Below are 16,409 nucleotides of genomic sequence, written 5' to 3'. Positions count from 1 at the left end.
TGGATTGTTAAATTGGCCACGCCCACCAAATCACATGACCACCTAGCCATGCCCACCCAGCCAGTCTGCCCCCCCCCCCCGCAACAGTCTGAGGGACTGTGAATCGGCCCCGTTTAAAAAGTTTGAAAACATTACTGATATACAGTAATGTGGCTTTCTCATTTTAGGCCACTGTCTGGAAAAAACAGGTAAATCTTATGAGCATCTCCACTCTAGCAAACATGTAAGCTATAAGATGTAAAGAAACATAGTTGAAATTATCAATATCATACATATAGCTCATGCATTCATAGTCTTTCAAACAAACAAATGAATTACATTTGTATATTGAATACAGGCTCAATGTTCCCCGGGAAAAGCTCACTAGCTCTCATTTGCCATATGTTTGATTTCATTATGTGCCAATTACAAAAGCAATCTGGGTTTGTGACTGTGCTAAATGTCATACACTTTAGCACAAATACAACATTAAGCAGTCCAAATGGGAATGTGCGTCACTACCGGTGAATGCTTGCCATTTATTATAAAAGCCATACAGTATAAGCATGCCATTTGATGCTGGATCATTATAGATTTTCAGGCCGATTTCAGATTTTCCAATTCATCACCAGATGAGTAAATTTCATTATAGACTTGGATGGAGGAATACTTAACTGGTGGAGGAGGTGGCTTGAAAGACGGAGGTTTATTCATACTACAATGAAAATAATCCTGTTTAAAATGTGCAGCAAATGAACATACACAATAAGCAATCAGAATAGTTAGATACAATTAAGAAGCAAATCAACACCATGAAAACATAATTAGGCATAAAAATAGGTCCACTAATTTACATTGAAGCAGGGACCTAATATACCTTTTCGATGAAAGGTGAACTATTAAAATCAGTAGTATTGCTAAGATACTTGCGTTTCTTTTTGCTCTTTTGAGTAATACTGTGATGGAGGGGGCCTTGATGGACCGTAACCTTATCTCTTTTACAATCTACTAAAACAAATGAGCCTCACAAGCAGTTTACACTAAACTGTTTTTATTTACATAAAATAAAACAAGGTCTATTCAAAAAGAATATTAGATGTCATTCTCTTTCTTAAGAGCCCTGGTAGCACAGCAGACTAAAGCACTGTTATTAACATCAGCTGCCTACAATTACTGCAAGTTCAAATCTCACCAGGCTCAAGGTTGACTCAGCCTTCCATCTTTTCTAAGGTAGGTAAAATGAGGACCCAGATTGTGGGGGCAATAAGCTGACTTTGTATAAAATATACAAAAGTATGAAGGCTATTGCTTAACACATTGTAAGCCGTCCTGAGTCTTCAGAGAAGGGCGGCATATAAATCAAATTTTTTTTAAAAAAGTGTCCTGTCAGCTCTCTGGTGCAATCGCTCTATGCAATTGGAGTTCGGGCTTTTCTTCCTCAGAAGGAAGAGGCTTTAGTGACTTCAGCTCTGCCTCTGATCCCGAAGAGAATGTCTGCTGGCAAGCATCTCCTTTTATACTGTTGCAGTGGCAGTTAGGGGAGGGCATAGAAAAGCCCGAGAGATTCAAAGCCAGGAGCTGCTCTCTGATTGGCTTATTTAATTGTCTAAACCAAAGGCCATTAATAGTCACAGCAACTGTGAGGGAATTTTTCTCTCACAAATCCCAAATCAATGCATAAACAAAGCCACCAGGTTGATTTGTGATAATGAAATCACAGTGGTATGTTCAGTTGCCCTGACATACATAATTTTTAAATATTAGATATGCCGTTCTTTAAAGATGAGAATATAGTTTAATATGAACCAGATTTCAATAATGTTTACTCTCATGCTGATAATTAATATTATATGGACCTTATTCTGTGTTTTTTATTTATTTAAATGACTATAAGGTACTGAATGTAGGATTTTTAGTGGGCAATCACTGCCATATTTTGTTGTCATAGTAACTCTTTGTTATATCTTATTAATAATTTTTCTAAAAAATGCAAAAAAGGCTGTTGAATTTCTTTCATTCTAAATATAAAGAAATCTTTTTGCAATTAATTTCGCTGTTTTGTATGGGAGTAATTTCACAATGATATACAAAATGAAGTCACAATTTGGAGAGGGCATACAGTGTACTTACATTTCTTTTTGATGCTGACACCATTTTCTGATCCCACAAATGATTAAGCATGTGCAGAAGAGAAGCAGAAAAGTCACAATTCCTGGCCAGGGAAATGCGCTATCTTTTGGAACCATTGCAGAACCTGGAAAGGGCACAGTACAAAAATTATTATGACGAAAACCACAAGCAAGCTTTGAACAGTTATTCTTTCTACATTTCTGAATTATGAGTGGGTTTTGGTTTTTTTTGACTCTCACATGGAAACAAATTATTCAAAGCAGTTGACTATGTGGTGTCAACATGAGACAGGATCCAGGAGCCGTCTTAGTGGCAGATACTGTGAGACAGGCCCTGGATGTTGCGAGAGTTGGCAGGATGCCATGCAACCCGCCTTGTGCTCTCTGTGCTGGTTGCAGTCTTTCACAACCAAGAAGACCACACACATTGTCAGCAGTAAAAGGACATTTCACCACCAGCCTTGTTCACAACAGCTTTAAAAATGAAATACCTATAAAATACCTACAAATGTAAAAACGGGATACAACTATATATCTATTGGGTTGACTTGTTGGAACAATTGGGTAAGAGTTTTAAACTAGTGCCTTATCCAGGTACTGTTAATGTCCAGCTTACTAACATAACACATGATCTAGTTTCCAACTTGTTATCCTATTGCACTTCATATCTCTTACAATAATATATTGTGGCTTATGCTACGTCAGTGGTAGGAGACATGATATTTTTTTAAAAACCCTTTTATTTGTAGTTTTGCAACGCTGTGTGGCATTGGATGGCATTTATAGGGGCAAGAATTATACCATAACAAGTTGGCATTTGCAACTTAAGCAACAATAGGAGTTAGATACTGACATAAGGTAAATTAGAAACCAAAAGGCACTTAGAATTTGCCCTCATCCTAATCAGAGCATAAATTTATACAGGTAGTCCTTGTTTAGCAACCACAATTAGACAACTTTGTTGGTAAGAGAAGCAGTCACAAGTGAAACCATGACAGTGCTTATGACCTTGCTTCAGCTTTCTTTTTCTTTCCTACTGACCTGCAACTGATCTCCTACTGACCTCACATTAATGTGAGGATTAGTCGTAAAGTTACCTTTTCATAACCATCACAACTGAATGGTCGCTAAATGAGGCAGTCACCAAATGAGGACAATTTGTATGTGATTCGTGCAGCTTTTGAAATAAGGAACTCCTTACTCACGGTCACTCATGCCCTCATCACTTCCCGCCTGGACTACTGCAACACTCTCTACATGGGGCTCCCCTTGAGGAGCACCCGGAGGCTCCAACTGGCGCAGAGTGCGGCTGCGTGGGTGGTTATGGGAGCAACATGGCGTTCCCATGTAACACCTTTCCTGCACGAGCTGCACTGACTCCCGGTGGTCTTCCGTGTGCGCTTCAAGGTCTTGGTTACGACCTTTAGAGCGCTCCATGGCTTAGGACCTGGTTATCTACGGGACCGTCTGCTGCCACCAGTAGCCTCCCACCAGCCGGTACGCTCTCATAGAGAGGGGCTCCTCCGGGTGCCGTCGGCCAAACAATGTCGACTGGCGGCCCCCAGGGGGAGAGCCTTCTCTGTGGGGGCACCTACTATCTGGAATGAGCTCCCCCCCGGAGATACAGAGGATCCCAGATCTACGCACCTTCCACCGCGCTTTCAAGACCTTTTTATTCCATCAGGCTGGCCTGGCCTAATTTTTCCCTTTTTCCCTTTTTAATACGCAAATTTTAATTCGTTCTTAATGTATTGGGGTGTTTTAAATCTGTCTTCGGCCAAATTGTTTAATTTGGTTTTATTCTGTTTTTAAATTTTGTATTTATGTGTTTTTATCTTGTGGCTGTTCACCGCCCTGAGTCCTTCGGGAGTAGGGCGGTATATAAATCAAATAAACTAAACTAAACTAAACTAATTTCTGGAAGTACAGCCCATCTATCTTCCTCCCTTCTTAAAAGACTGAGTCATTGGCTTAGATGTGAAAATGATTTCCAAGCATGGAAGTGTCTAAAATCTATACTGCTATATAAGCAAAGCCAGACATCTTGCAATGATCTTAACAAGGATTAACACATCAGCTTCCCCAGCAACCATAAATTCTCTCAATAATTCTGTTCAGAATATTGGCAACCACATCTTCAGCTTTTCATTCTTTAGTGGCAGGTACAGGGTGGGTGATACATGTCAGAGCTCCTATGAAATAAATCTTTCCAATCTTGATTATGACATAGAAATTGTGAGGAAATTGATTAATATTCATCACCTCCCTTGCCTCAGCTCCCTCCCTGTAGAGAGCAGAGGTCTTCAAACTTGGCAGCGTTAAGACTTGTGGACTTCAACTCCCAGAATTCTCCGGCTGGAGAATTCTGGGAGTTGAAGTCCAGTCTTAAAGCTGCCAAGTTTGAAGACCTCTGCTGTAGAACAAGCTTGCCAAAACCAGTTGCAGCAACCTTTTTGCCCTGCTCCTCTTTTCATGGAGACTCCTTTACAATTGAAGCAATAACTTACCAGTATTAAGGTCATTTTTTACAGTATATGAATTAGCAGAGCTATTCATGGTGGCTACTTCAGTCACTCTTCTGATGGACAGGTTTCCTTAAAAACAGATAAGCACATATTCTTTAGGATTTTAGCCAGTTTACCAGTATCATTATAGTAATAATGATTACTATACATCTGGCTGCAATCAACCATAATAAAAGATGGGATATTACAGTTGATTTCACAATCAGTCAGATGTTTAGACAGAATCTGTCGTTTTTATTCATCTACCGAATCCTTCCTAAAGACCTAAGATAGGCAGTTTTGTTTTTTGTTGTTACATACACTGTTGCAGGAGGTAAGCTGTTGCAAGTAAAGCTGCCTTTTGCAATTGATTGATGATGATTTTGTCAATGCTGATTTTGTTTTGTTTTCTTATTCTACAATCGTTTTACTTCGATATGCAGATCTTTGTATTTTGCAATTTTTTGCCCATTTGTTCTCTTCTATTTTGCTGCCTCCAGGTACTGCCAATTCCACTATCCAAACTATTTTGTCTTTCTTACTGATAATTGTTTAGTCTGAGGTTTATCACATAGCAGGTGCTTGTCTGTTGGAACTCTAAAGTCCCAGAGCATGTTAGTTTTCCATTTTATTGCAATATTCCACTTCCAACTATTTTCCTTGATAAGTAGAGTCTGTCAACATCACTGCATGGATGACTGGCATGATTCAATTTATTGTCATTACTCTCTGGTCTTCTTATTCAGGTATTTCTCCACTGAATTTGGGCTTAAGATCTTTTTTATTTTCATGACATATTTACCGCTGATCCTTCCTTTTGACTTCAGTGTGCTTGACGTTGTCTCCTTGAAAGATGCCCACGTATTTGGAGCAACCATCTTCATTCAGACTCTTAATGTTATTTCCATAAGGATCTTGATTCCTTCAAATTTTCATTATTTACCACCACCCCCTCATTTTGATAGGGTAGCATATTTGTCCAGTTCAAATTCCATTCCAATACACACACACACACAGTGTGGAATAGCAATACTATTTCAGGTGGTGATTTCCCACACAGCTTCAGATTGTCCATGTAAAGGAGATATGATAGCTATAGCATGAATTGTTCACTATTGTTGACGGAGGAATCAGTGCAATGACAAATTACTTGGTTTCTTTCTTGCTGGAACTTGTATCTAATATTACAGCATTGGCATCTTTTAATACCTGTACTAGCAGTTTCTTTGGAATAAGTTTCAATTCAGGCAATGTTATTTAATTGTCTTTGTATTGTTTTAGATCAGGCATCGTCAAACTATGGCCCAGGAGGCTGGATATGGCCCGCCAATGGAAAGTATCCAGCCCGCGGACTGGTGTGATTAAGCCCCGCCTCTTACCATGGGCCTTATCTTCCAGCGAGCCAGCTGGAAGGCCAGCTGAGGGGTGATCTCACCGGTGCAGCCTTGAAAAGCAGCTCTGGGCTTGTAAAGTACTGCTTTAAATTAAAAGTCTTTTTCACAGCCATGTGAACCAGGGCTGGTGTTTGAATAGGGGAGGGGGGTTGCAGCCCTGAAAAGCAGCTCTGGGCTTTTAAAGTACTTCTTTAAATTAAAAGTCTTTGAAAACAATTTAAACAGGATCTTAGGAAGGAGAAAGGCAAAAAAATGGACTGTTAAATTGGCCATGCCCATCCAATCACATGACCACCTAGCCATACCCACCCAGTCATATGACCACCTAGCTACGCCCACTCACCCAGTCCCCCCCAACAGTCTGAGGGACTGTGAATCAGCCCCCTGTTTAAAAAGTTTGAGGACCCCTGTTCTAGATTCTCAGTTATAGTTTATTTCAATTCTTAAGTTTTAGTTAGGAGGTCTTTGTTCTTTCTATGAAGAATGTATCATCAGTTTCCTCTGGTGTTTTCATTGGAAATCTGAAAAGGCAGCTATACAGATAAAAGTGGAAGACAAACTCTTCTTCAAGTCAACCATACCTTAGCTGATTTAATGGATAGGTCTGTGTTGTTTGCTTGATAATAATTCCTAAGGGGTTTGCAAAATTGCTTTCTTTCAAAATTTCTGGAAGAAATTAGTTGTATGGTTTCTTTTCCAGAACCAATCCTACTTAGCCTTCCCAAGTCAAGCAAGACGGATTAGGTGCATTTTTGTGTCTCAATATGTTATTGATCGTTCACAAAATAGCTTCATGACGTTCCACAGACCCAATCTGATTCTCCCCCCTCCCTCCTTCCATTTCTCTTTCTCTCTCTCTTTCATTAGCTATTCCAAATTATCTATCCTGACTTAAGGAACCTAATTTTACATATAATTAAAATATAGACAATATATTCTAGTTTATAAAGTTGTTAATACTTTCACAGCGTCCACTATGTTGTGATGACATGGAGTTAACCTGGAAGCGAGTCACAGTGGCAGCATTTTGATGGGTTGTTATCCTGTTATTCTTCAGCCCTTAGTCAGGATAATGGTGTTAGCTCATAAGAGTTTAAATAGAGTGATAGTTATTAGAAAGGATATTTACCCCCTTAGACTTTACTTAAACAAGACTGGAAATAAATTAAGATAACCTCTGCTCAAGCACAAATGTGGGAATCAGAGAAAAATATATATATATTTGGGTTGTAGTACGTTATTAGATCTGGGCTGTAAAAATCCTGTGATCATTAGATGGCAGCAAAGAGACAAAGATCAGTCTACCTTTTTGATATGATCTAAAGGTTGTCTGGATTTCACCCAGGTCTAGTAGCTGTATTTAAGAGCTAGTTAACAACTGCAAGAGCTAGTTAACAACTGCAACAACTTCACATCATCAGTTGCATATAGAAAACATCATCACAGATATATCACTATTGAGAAGTCTTTTATGTCACCTAACTAACCTTATCCAATTTAATTCCCATAAAATTCAAGAATTGTGAGCCTTCAATGGACATTAGCTTTTCAGCAGGATTTTTTCTTTTGTTATCAGGAGATGCCAGACGTTGAACCTGAGATATTCTTCAGGTTAACCCATGGTATTTTCATTAAAACCTTCAACTATGATAGTCATCTTTCAGCAGATACATAGTAGTATAATAATTGGGAAGTATATATATATTGCTAGAATAAATTAAATAGTTTTTGTTAAAACCAAAATCTTTTTTCTGTACTGAAATATATTTTATTTTTATTCCTAACTCTTAATTCCAGGGTTTACAGAGCATAAGAAGCACACACAATTTACACTACCCACATTGAGCCTTCTATACCGCCCTTCCAAAGTGAAATAATTATTTATCTTCTAAAAATGGAACTTCTGCCTTTTGCTCCAGGAGGCAGTGGCACTAATGTAATTTCTTTACACTAATTCAAGATGGACAGTCCTGTGGTAAGAGTAGGATCCCTACCAGAAATTCACACAAGAACCTTGAGCTACCTCCTACAAGTTTAAGATTCAGAAATATATGTCGAAAGCAGTTTGAAAATGAGTAATCAATATTACTTTGCTTGATTCTATTTATGTGTGTGTTATGCATGTGAAAAGAGAATGACTTGCCACAGGGAATACCTTTTCACAGCTTATAAATCAAGTAAACCTCTCCAGCCTAAACAAGCAGCAGCCCTTTAAAGATGTTAGACATGGGAAATGATCACATTAAGAGGATTGTAATTGTGGGCAGCAGGCATGAAACCTCAGGTCACTGCGTATACTTTTCTCAAGAAGAACGTTTCTTAGCAGCAATAAAAATCAGATTATCAAAGGAAATATATCTGTATGCCATGGTCGATAAAGATTTAGCACTGGGAAGAAAAGGCAGTTTTGTCTCTCGACTTCCCTGACGAAACAAGGAATGATGATGATGATGATGATCTCTTTTATTTGTTAAACATGAAACTCAGTCAACTGATCATTTAAAAATGTGTCATAAATACGAGTGACTGGTGCTAATGGTTGATATGGGTTGCTGCCAGCGTCCTAGGTATCAACCAAGTATCTTCTTAAAATATATCATGTTCCGAGTAGCACAACCCGTATTATTGTTGTTGTTGTTGTTGATGATGATGATGATGATGGATATCAAGAACCAACTATCTTTAAACTGACTTTGTTGCTTGATAATTCTTGAATACAGCTTGTCTGTCTAGAATCCTCACTGTATATTGGACATTAATACAATTGAGCGAGTCCAGAGGTATTTCACAAGAAGAGTACTTCACTCCTCCACTCACAACAAAATACCTTATGCCACCAGGCTTGAAATTTTGGGCTTGGGCAATCTAGAACTACGCCGCTTACGGTCTGACCTAGGCGTACTACACAAAATTACCTGCTATAATATCCTACCTGTCAATGACTACTTCAGCTTCAACCACAATAATACACGAGCACACAATAGATACAAACTCAAGGTAAACCACTCCAAACTTGATTGCAGAAAATACGACTTCAGCAACAGAGTGGTCAATGCCTGGAATGCACTACCTGACTCTGTTGTTACATCCTCAAACCCCCATAACTTTAACCTTAAACTGTCTACTGTTAACCTCATACCATTCCTAAGAGGTCTGTAAGGGGTGTGCATAAGTGCATCAGTGTGCCTATTGTCCCTGTCCTAATGTCCCCATTTATTTGTATCCATTTCCTGTGTTCATATCCATGTTTATACTTATACCTGTTATCTTGTACATGTTTGACAAACTAAACAAAATAAAAATAAATTATAGATTGGATACTTTTGTTGCTATCCAGTCAAATGTATTTATGGAATTTCTAGACTCCAATATATAATTTAGCATTAGCATTAGATTCTTCCATGTTATGTAGCATATCAGGCAGCCCAATATGTAATCCAGGTTCAAAAACTATATTAATTTAAGAAAAAACAAATTGCTTTGATAATTTGAGAACATTATCTTGTTAATCCAATATCCTGATATTTAACCATATTGCTACATACCTTTTATTATGGATGCTAAAGAATACATTGAGTGGGAACTGTAAATACAATATCATAGCCAGTTGGCCTAGTGCAGGGGTGGGCAAATGTGGCTCTTTTACAACCTGTGGACTTCAACTCCCAGAATTCCTGAGACAGCCAAGCTGTCACATTTGCCCACCCCTGACCTAGTGATTAAGGCACCTGGCTAGAAATTAGGAGACCATGAGTTCTAATCCTGCCTTTGTCATGAAAACCAGCTGGATAACTTTGGGCCAGTCACACTCTCTTAGCCCATAATGTTAGCTTTGGGTAACAGCCAGTTGGCCAATTCCTGTTGCAATCAATAGATAAATACTTGGTTGATATCAAAAAAAGTGGACCCTTCATTTGCAGGAAATACTATAAAGGGAACCTCTAAAGAAATAAATCTAACACTCCATATTATTTGGAAAGATTTTCCTAATGAAAATAACTTTCCTATATAAAGTGGATATTTCTACTTTTTATGTAGCTAAACTATGATTATGCCTAGGATTTGAAATAAATATGGTTCTGCTTTTCCCACGTTGAATACAAATAATTTTAAAAATATTTATAACTTAATTTGTGGTATTGTGGAATCACTTTGAGGTACCGTGGTCTCACCGAACAATGTAATAATAGTATCATTTTGCCGGGGTTGCATAGAATGCAAGGATTCTGTAGAAGACATATTGTCTTTAAATTCCTTGTACAATGTGATGATTCAGTGCTTTGTTAGCTAGACGCTACCAGCAGAGGTAAAACTAAAATGTAGACTCCATTTGGATAATAGAAATTTCACATTATAAATGGAATACTAAAGGAACAAATCTAACACCCTTCCTGTTCAACATTTATGTGAAGCCGCTGGGCGAGATCATCTGTGGTTTTGGAGTGGAGTTCCATCAGTACGCTGATGATACTCAGCTATACATCTCCACCCCAGGCCATCCCAATGATGCCCTTGAAGTGATATCCCGGTGCCTAGAGGCCGTGCAGGTCTGGATGGGGAGAAACAGGCTCCGACTCAACCCTTCCAAGACCGAGTGGCTGTGGTTTCCGGCGTCCCGATATAGCCAGCTGGTGCCATCGCTGGCTATTGGGGGTGAATTACTGGCCCCCACGGAGAGGGCTCGCAAGTTGGGCGTCTTCCTGGACACATGGCTGTCTTTAGAAGAGCATATGACGGCCGAGGCCAGGGGGGCTTTTTATCAGGTTCGCCTGATTCGCCAGTTGTGTCCCTTTCTGGATCGGGACTCCTTACGCATGGTCACTCAGGCACTCGTCACTTCCCGCCTGGACTACTGTAATGCTCTCTACATGGGGCTCCCCTTGAGGAGCACCCGGAGGCTCCAACTGGTGCAGTATGCGGCCGCGCAGGGGATTATGGGAGCGATGGGGCGCTCCCATGTGACACCCCTCCTGCGCGAGCTGCATTGGCTCCCAGTGGTCTTCCGGATGCGCTTCAAGGTGTTGGTCACCACCTTTAAAACGCTCCATGGCTTAGGGCCTGGGTACTTACGGGACCGCCTTCTGCCACCGATAGCCTCCCACAGGCCTGTACGCTCCCACAGAGAGGGAGCGTACAGGGTGCCGTTGGTCAGACAATGTCGGCTGGCGACCCCCAGGGGGAGGGCCTTCTCTGTGGCAGCACCTGCCCTCTGAAACGACCTGCCCCCGGAGATACGTAAGATACCAGATCTCCGTGCTTTTCGCCGTGCCCTTAAAACTTTTTTATTTCATCAAGCTGGGCTGGCGTAACCCCCCCCCCCTCTTAGATATTTTTAGATATTTTTAATTGTAAATTGATTTTAGTTGGGGTGTTTTAAATTTAATTGGGCCAAAATTTGTCTAATTCTTTTTTAAAAATTTAAATTTTGTATATGATGTTTTTATTTTTGGCTGTTCACCGCCCTGAGTCCAGTAGGAGAAGGGCGGTATAAAAATTTAATAAATAAATAAATAAATAAATAAATAAATAAACATTTCCTATTTTCTGGAAAGATTTCCCTAATAGTAATAGCAATAACACTTAAACTTATATACCTCTTCACATTGCTTTGCAGCCCTCTCTAAGCGGTTCACAGAGTCAGCATATTGCCCCCAACAATCTGGGTCCTCATTTTACCTACCTCGGAAGAATGGAAGGCTAAGTCAACCTTTCGCATGGTGAGATTTAAACTGCCAAATTGCAGGGAGCTGGCAGACAGCAGAAGTAGCCTGTAGTACTGCACTCTAACCACTATGCCACCGTGGCTCATAATAACTATTGAATAATATGAAATTATATAAAATGATATTTCTACTTCTGCATGTTCTAAGCCATAATTATTCCTTTGATTTGAAATAAATATGGCACTACCTTCCCCACACTAAATACAAATAATTTAGAAAGTGTTATAACTTACTTTGTGGTACTGTGGAGTCACGGAGAAACATAGTAGTAGTACTACTTTGCAGGGATTTGGTAGAATGCAAGATTTCTGTAGAAGACAAATTGCCCTTAAATTCCCTGTTCAATATGAATATTCAGTTTTATTGACTATTGCCACTAGGAGAAGTAAAACTAAATTGCAGACTTTATATTCAGTACTTTAAAGAAAACACAAGAACCAACTTCACATTATTCAGAAAGTCTCTCCTAATAACTTTCACATATAGCAATAGTAATACCACTTCGACTTATATACGGTAACCTTTCACAGTGCTTTATGGCCTTCTCTATGCAGTTTACAGAGTCAGCATATTGCCCCCAAGAATCTGGATCCTCATTTTACCGACCTTGGAAGGATGGAAGCTGAGTCAACCTTGAGCTGGTGAAAATTGAACTGTTGGCAGTTAGCAGAATTAGCCTGCAATACTGCATTCTAACCACTGCACCATGGCAGCTCTTGGTGTGGTGAAAGTATATAAAGCTGATTTTTTAAAAATAAAATCCTTGATAAGTCAGCTACAATTATTGAAATCTATTATGTTTCTACTTTCTACACCAAATACAAATAGGAAGGAAGTGTTCATCACTTACTTTGGGGTACTGTGGATTCACTGAATAACTTTGTAGTAGTATCACTTCGTAGCATTTTAGTAGAATGCAAGTGTTCTGTAGAAGACAAATTGTCTTTAAATTCCTTGTTCAATGTTTTGTTAGCTTGATTCTACCAGGAGAATATGGTATGAAATTATATAAAACTATTTTTTCAACTTCTTGATAATCCACTATGCTTAATTGGATTTGAAATCTACAGTATATGGTTCTTATCAAATCCAATCCATGTACGCAACATTTTGCACATGCAGGATGAGAAAAAGATGTTAATAAATCTAAACTAAATAAAAATAATAATATTCTATACATTTTATTTTAATAGCCACAGTTAAAAGTATGTTTTGAATCTTACTGATGCCCATTATCAGTTTCTAATAAAGGTTAATTAAGATCCTTTAAAAATACAAGATGGAGGAGGTTGTTCTGTAGCTTCGTCTTCGTAATCCACTGAATTAAATTATGATAAGTAGTGATTGCCCTACAAGAAAGTTTGAGCCATAGGCAGTGGTGAAATCCAAATTTTTTTACTACTGGTTTTGAGGGCGTGGCTTTGTGGGCGTGATGTGGCTTGGTGAGCATGGCTTGGTGGGCATGGCAAGGGAAGGATACTGCAAAATCCCCATTCCCTCCCCACTCCTGGGGGAAGGATATTGCAAAATTTCCATTTCCACCCCACTCTGGGGCCAGCCAGAGGTGGTATTTACTGGTTCTCTGAATTACTCAAAATTTCTGCTGCCGGTTCTCCGAACTGCTCAAAATTTCCGCTACCGGTTCTCCAGAACCTGTCAGAACCTGCTGGATTTCACCCCTGGCCCTAGTGATGGCAGATGATTGTTGTACCTGCCTTCTCTTATATGCAAGTCCTGGAGAACAGGACCTATGTGAGATAAGGGTTTGTCTAACAGACTCCACCAATATAAAGATTGCCCCATTCTTTATGCATTTTTGGGAGCTTTCACCATAAATAGTAAAGAGTTAGATACTTTTCCCTGAAGCAATAAAGCTAACAAAAAATGAATAAATGAACCGTAGAAGTGTTGAGACAAAAAGTTTCATGTATGACTGAATTTTTATTGTGGATGTATGTTGGAGAAAAAGAAAAATAATATTTATAATTAAGATCTCCGACCTCCGGGTATTTCGCTGTGCACTCAAGACCCTGTTGTTCCGCCAGGCCGGGCTATCAACATAATAATTTTAAATCGGGTGTTTTAAATTTCTGGGGTTTTAAATTGAGCCGAATTATTTAATAATTTTAAATTATTTTAATTGATGTTTGTCTTGTGCTTTTAATAGGCTGTACACCGCCCTGAGTCCTTTGGGAGAAGGGCGGTATAGAAATAAAATTATTCTTATTCTTCTTATTCTTATTCTTATAATGGACTTACTTTCTGTAGAGGAATCTGGTACGAGCGTTACTTCTGAGGCTTCAGAAAGCGTAGTCTGTAACCCTGATTAAAATAACCATGGCTTGAAATACAGTGGATGAAATAAAAGAGCTTTAAAAAACTGCAATAAATGAACTTTGGAAATTCTTTAAACTGCCAAAACAATGACATACACATGACTTTACATCAATATTTTAATGATGCAAGTAGTAACATATGTGCCTATGTTTTGTATATTTGTAAACATATGTATATTTGCCATATAGACAGGAGGCAAATATATAGATATATTCTACATGTTTTTCCAATAAAGATATCACAACTTTTGCTTTCTATTTTTTTAATAAAATAAAGTAACATAATACTTGTAATTGTTGAAACACTTTTCATAACTGTATTTTATTTTAACGTTGACATTTATACCATTATTTTGTCAAATGTTTAAAGAACAGATAATATTTCATAGAAATCAATAAACAGCTACTTACTTTCTGTGGGTGAATCTGAAGTGGCAGTAATGTGACTAATGAATTCTGAATATGCCAATGATGTATTCTGAAATCCTGTTTAAAATAACCAGTTCAGAGAGTGGATAATCCTTAACAACAGCATCATGATATTGTTGGTTATAAAATGGGTAGCTATATAAATGTTTTAAGTAAATAAAATAATAGAAACCAATAAAGTATCACAAATCATAAGTTTTCATTTTAAATATAGTGTTCCTACTGATAGATAATGAAATAAAAATAGAATTGAAGGAATGCATTATTACTTAATGTTCAAGGAAACTCAGATATATTATGAATTTTTAAACTATGGCAATAAAAATCAGAAAAGCATGATGGCTTTTAGGGAAACACTATATTATACAGAGTAGTGTAACTTACTAGGACAAAATATTTAAAATATTACATATATTTTTAAATCGATACCAAGTACCATTTGACCAGTGCCCAACACTTGAGATACAGATAAAACAACTGCATTTGGTTAAATTTATCTTTAGCTGTATACAAACAAGAGAAGGGCAATTAAAGAAATTGTACATCAGAACCTAATTTGAAGTCAGACTGATTTATAAGTAAAAGCCATCTGGGCAGTCTTTAAAAATTGTCTAATGGGACAACTGCTCCCTTTGCCTTCTTTGAAATCCACCAGGTGAGCAAGGAAATTTATAATGCACTAGATTCATAAAAATGACCTATTCAGATCTTCAGTTGAACTCATGGAAAGTTCAAAAGGGTTGGAAAAAAAGAAAGTGCACAATAGCACATCTGCTCTTTCTTCCCAATCTGTTTGCATTCAGATGGAGATCTGAAGAGAAGCTATAATGTACAGTAGCTACAGCTATCCATGCAATTAAGAGAACCTGATTTATAAACCCCTGGATTACATAAAGAGGTGTATTTAGAGTCAAGCCAATTACTTAATCATTCCCCCTTTAGATTTCCAGCTATAAATATGGAGGTTAGGGAACCTGGGGAAAAGTTTTGTGATTATCGAACTTGAAGTTTTCTTATGTTCAAGTGAATTCCTCAACTGCGTTTGCAATCATCAAACATAGCACATATTGAGACTATTCAACCTTTAGTTTTTGCACAATATGTTGGGATGAAATAATATCTATGAGCAATGGCTTAAAGTGCATGACTGAGATTGCTAGTAACTGCAAAATAAATTCCAGTAAACTCTTGGTCTCTAGAATTAAAACGTCCTTCAAATTCAGCTTCACATAGTTGCCAATTCAATTAAAGAACAATGTAGCTGCTGAATATGCAACAATTCCCTTAATGGGATGAAACACATGTAGTATACTTTCTATGAAAGCATGCATTTTTATTTGTTTTGCAGAGTTCACACTGCCATAAGTGTGTTTGACTGAACATATATACATGAGACACTACTCGGATTATAAATGGCCCATAATTTCTCAAAGTGACTTACCATGAGGAATAAGTATTTCTTTAGACGAAAATTTCCATCTGTCATTTCTAGTGAGGTGGTATGCAGACATGCATTTGAAGGCCTCATTAATGGATGAATGAGTTACATTCCATATTGACAAGAATGATGTCTTCTCATAAAAACTTCCTACCCGGTTTATATTTTTATTTTCAATTAATAAGCCTTTGGAAGGAAAAAAAAATGATAAAAAGAACAGGTTTTCCCTTATGTTCCTTCCTCTAGCAATAATTAAGTAAATAAGTTCCTGAAAACAAGCTGTAAAATGTTTAATTACATAATCAAGATAATATAATATTTTTATTTGTAAAATGCCTTAGCAAGCAGGGAGTATGCAGCAATGGCACCCAAAGATAACAAATATTTGGAAATTTATAATCCCCCCCAAATAAAAAATTGCTATGTTCTAAAAAAAGAAGTATGGAAACTGCAGCTTTTCAAAAGCTTTTATATTAC

The 16,409-nt window shown here is 37.9% G+C and overlaps 1 protein-coding gene across 4 annotated transcripts in view; it reads right to left on the bottom strand.

The window, feature by feature from the left end:
* Positions 1 to 494: 494 nt before the first annotated feature.
* The window catches only part of CD96 (CD96 molecule), a 36,823-nt gene continuing 20,908 nt past the window's right edge, over positions 495 to 16,409 (bottom strand). For 2 of the 4 annotated variants that reach the window (XM_034415306.3, XM_060686310.2), the window contains exons 7-14: positions 15,936 to 16,118; positions 14,477 to 14,551; positions 13,989 to 14,051; positions 12,580 to 12,654; positions 11,963 to 12,037; positions 4,616 to 4,702; positions 2,110 to 2,233; positions 495 to 694 (exon numbers count right to left, since the gene is read on the bottom strand). In XM_034415306.3, the coding sequence (XP_034271197.1) occupies positions 577 to 694; positions 2,110 to 2,233; positions 4,616 to 4,702; positions 11,963 to 12,037; positions 12,580 to 12,654; positions 13,989 to 14,051; positions 14,477 to 14,551; positions 15,936 to 16,118 (800 nt within the window). In that variant the 3' untranslated portion in view covers positions 495 to 576. Of the gene's footprint in view, positions 695 to 2,109; positions 2,234 to 4,615; positions 4,703 to 10,107; positions 10,233 to 11,962; positions 12,038 to 12,579; positions 12,655 to 13,988; positions 14,052 to 14,476; positions 14,552 to 15,935; positions 16,119 to 16,409 lie in introns of those variants that run through there. The other 2 variants (XM_087894911.1, XM_087894910.1) reach the window with 2 other exon arrangements.

This window comes from Pantherophis guttatus, chromosome 5, assembly GCF_059756535.1.
Source record: "Pantherophis guttatus breed Tessera chromosome 5, ASM5975653v1, whole genome shotgun sequence".
Classification (NCBI taxonomy): domain Eukaryota; kingdom Metazoa; phylum Chordata; class Lepidosauria; order Squamata; family Colubridae; genus Pantherophis; species Pantherophis guttatus.
Note: the sequence above shows the minus strand (reverse complement) of the source record. Positions and strands in the feature narration are given on the sequence as shown.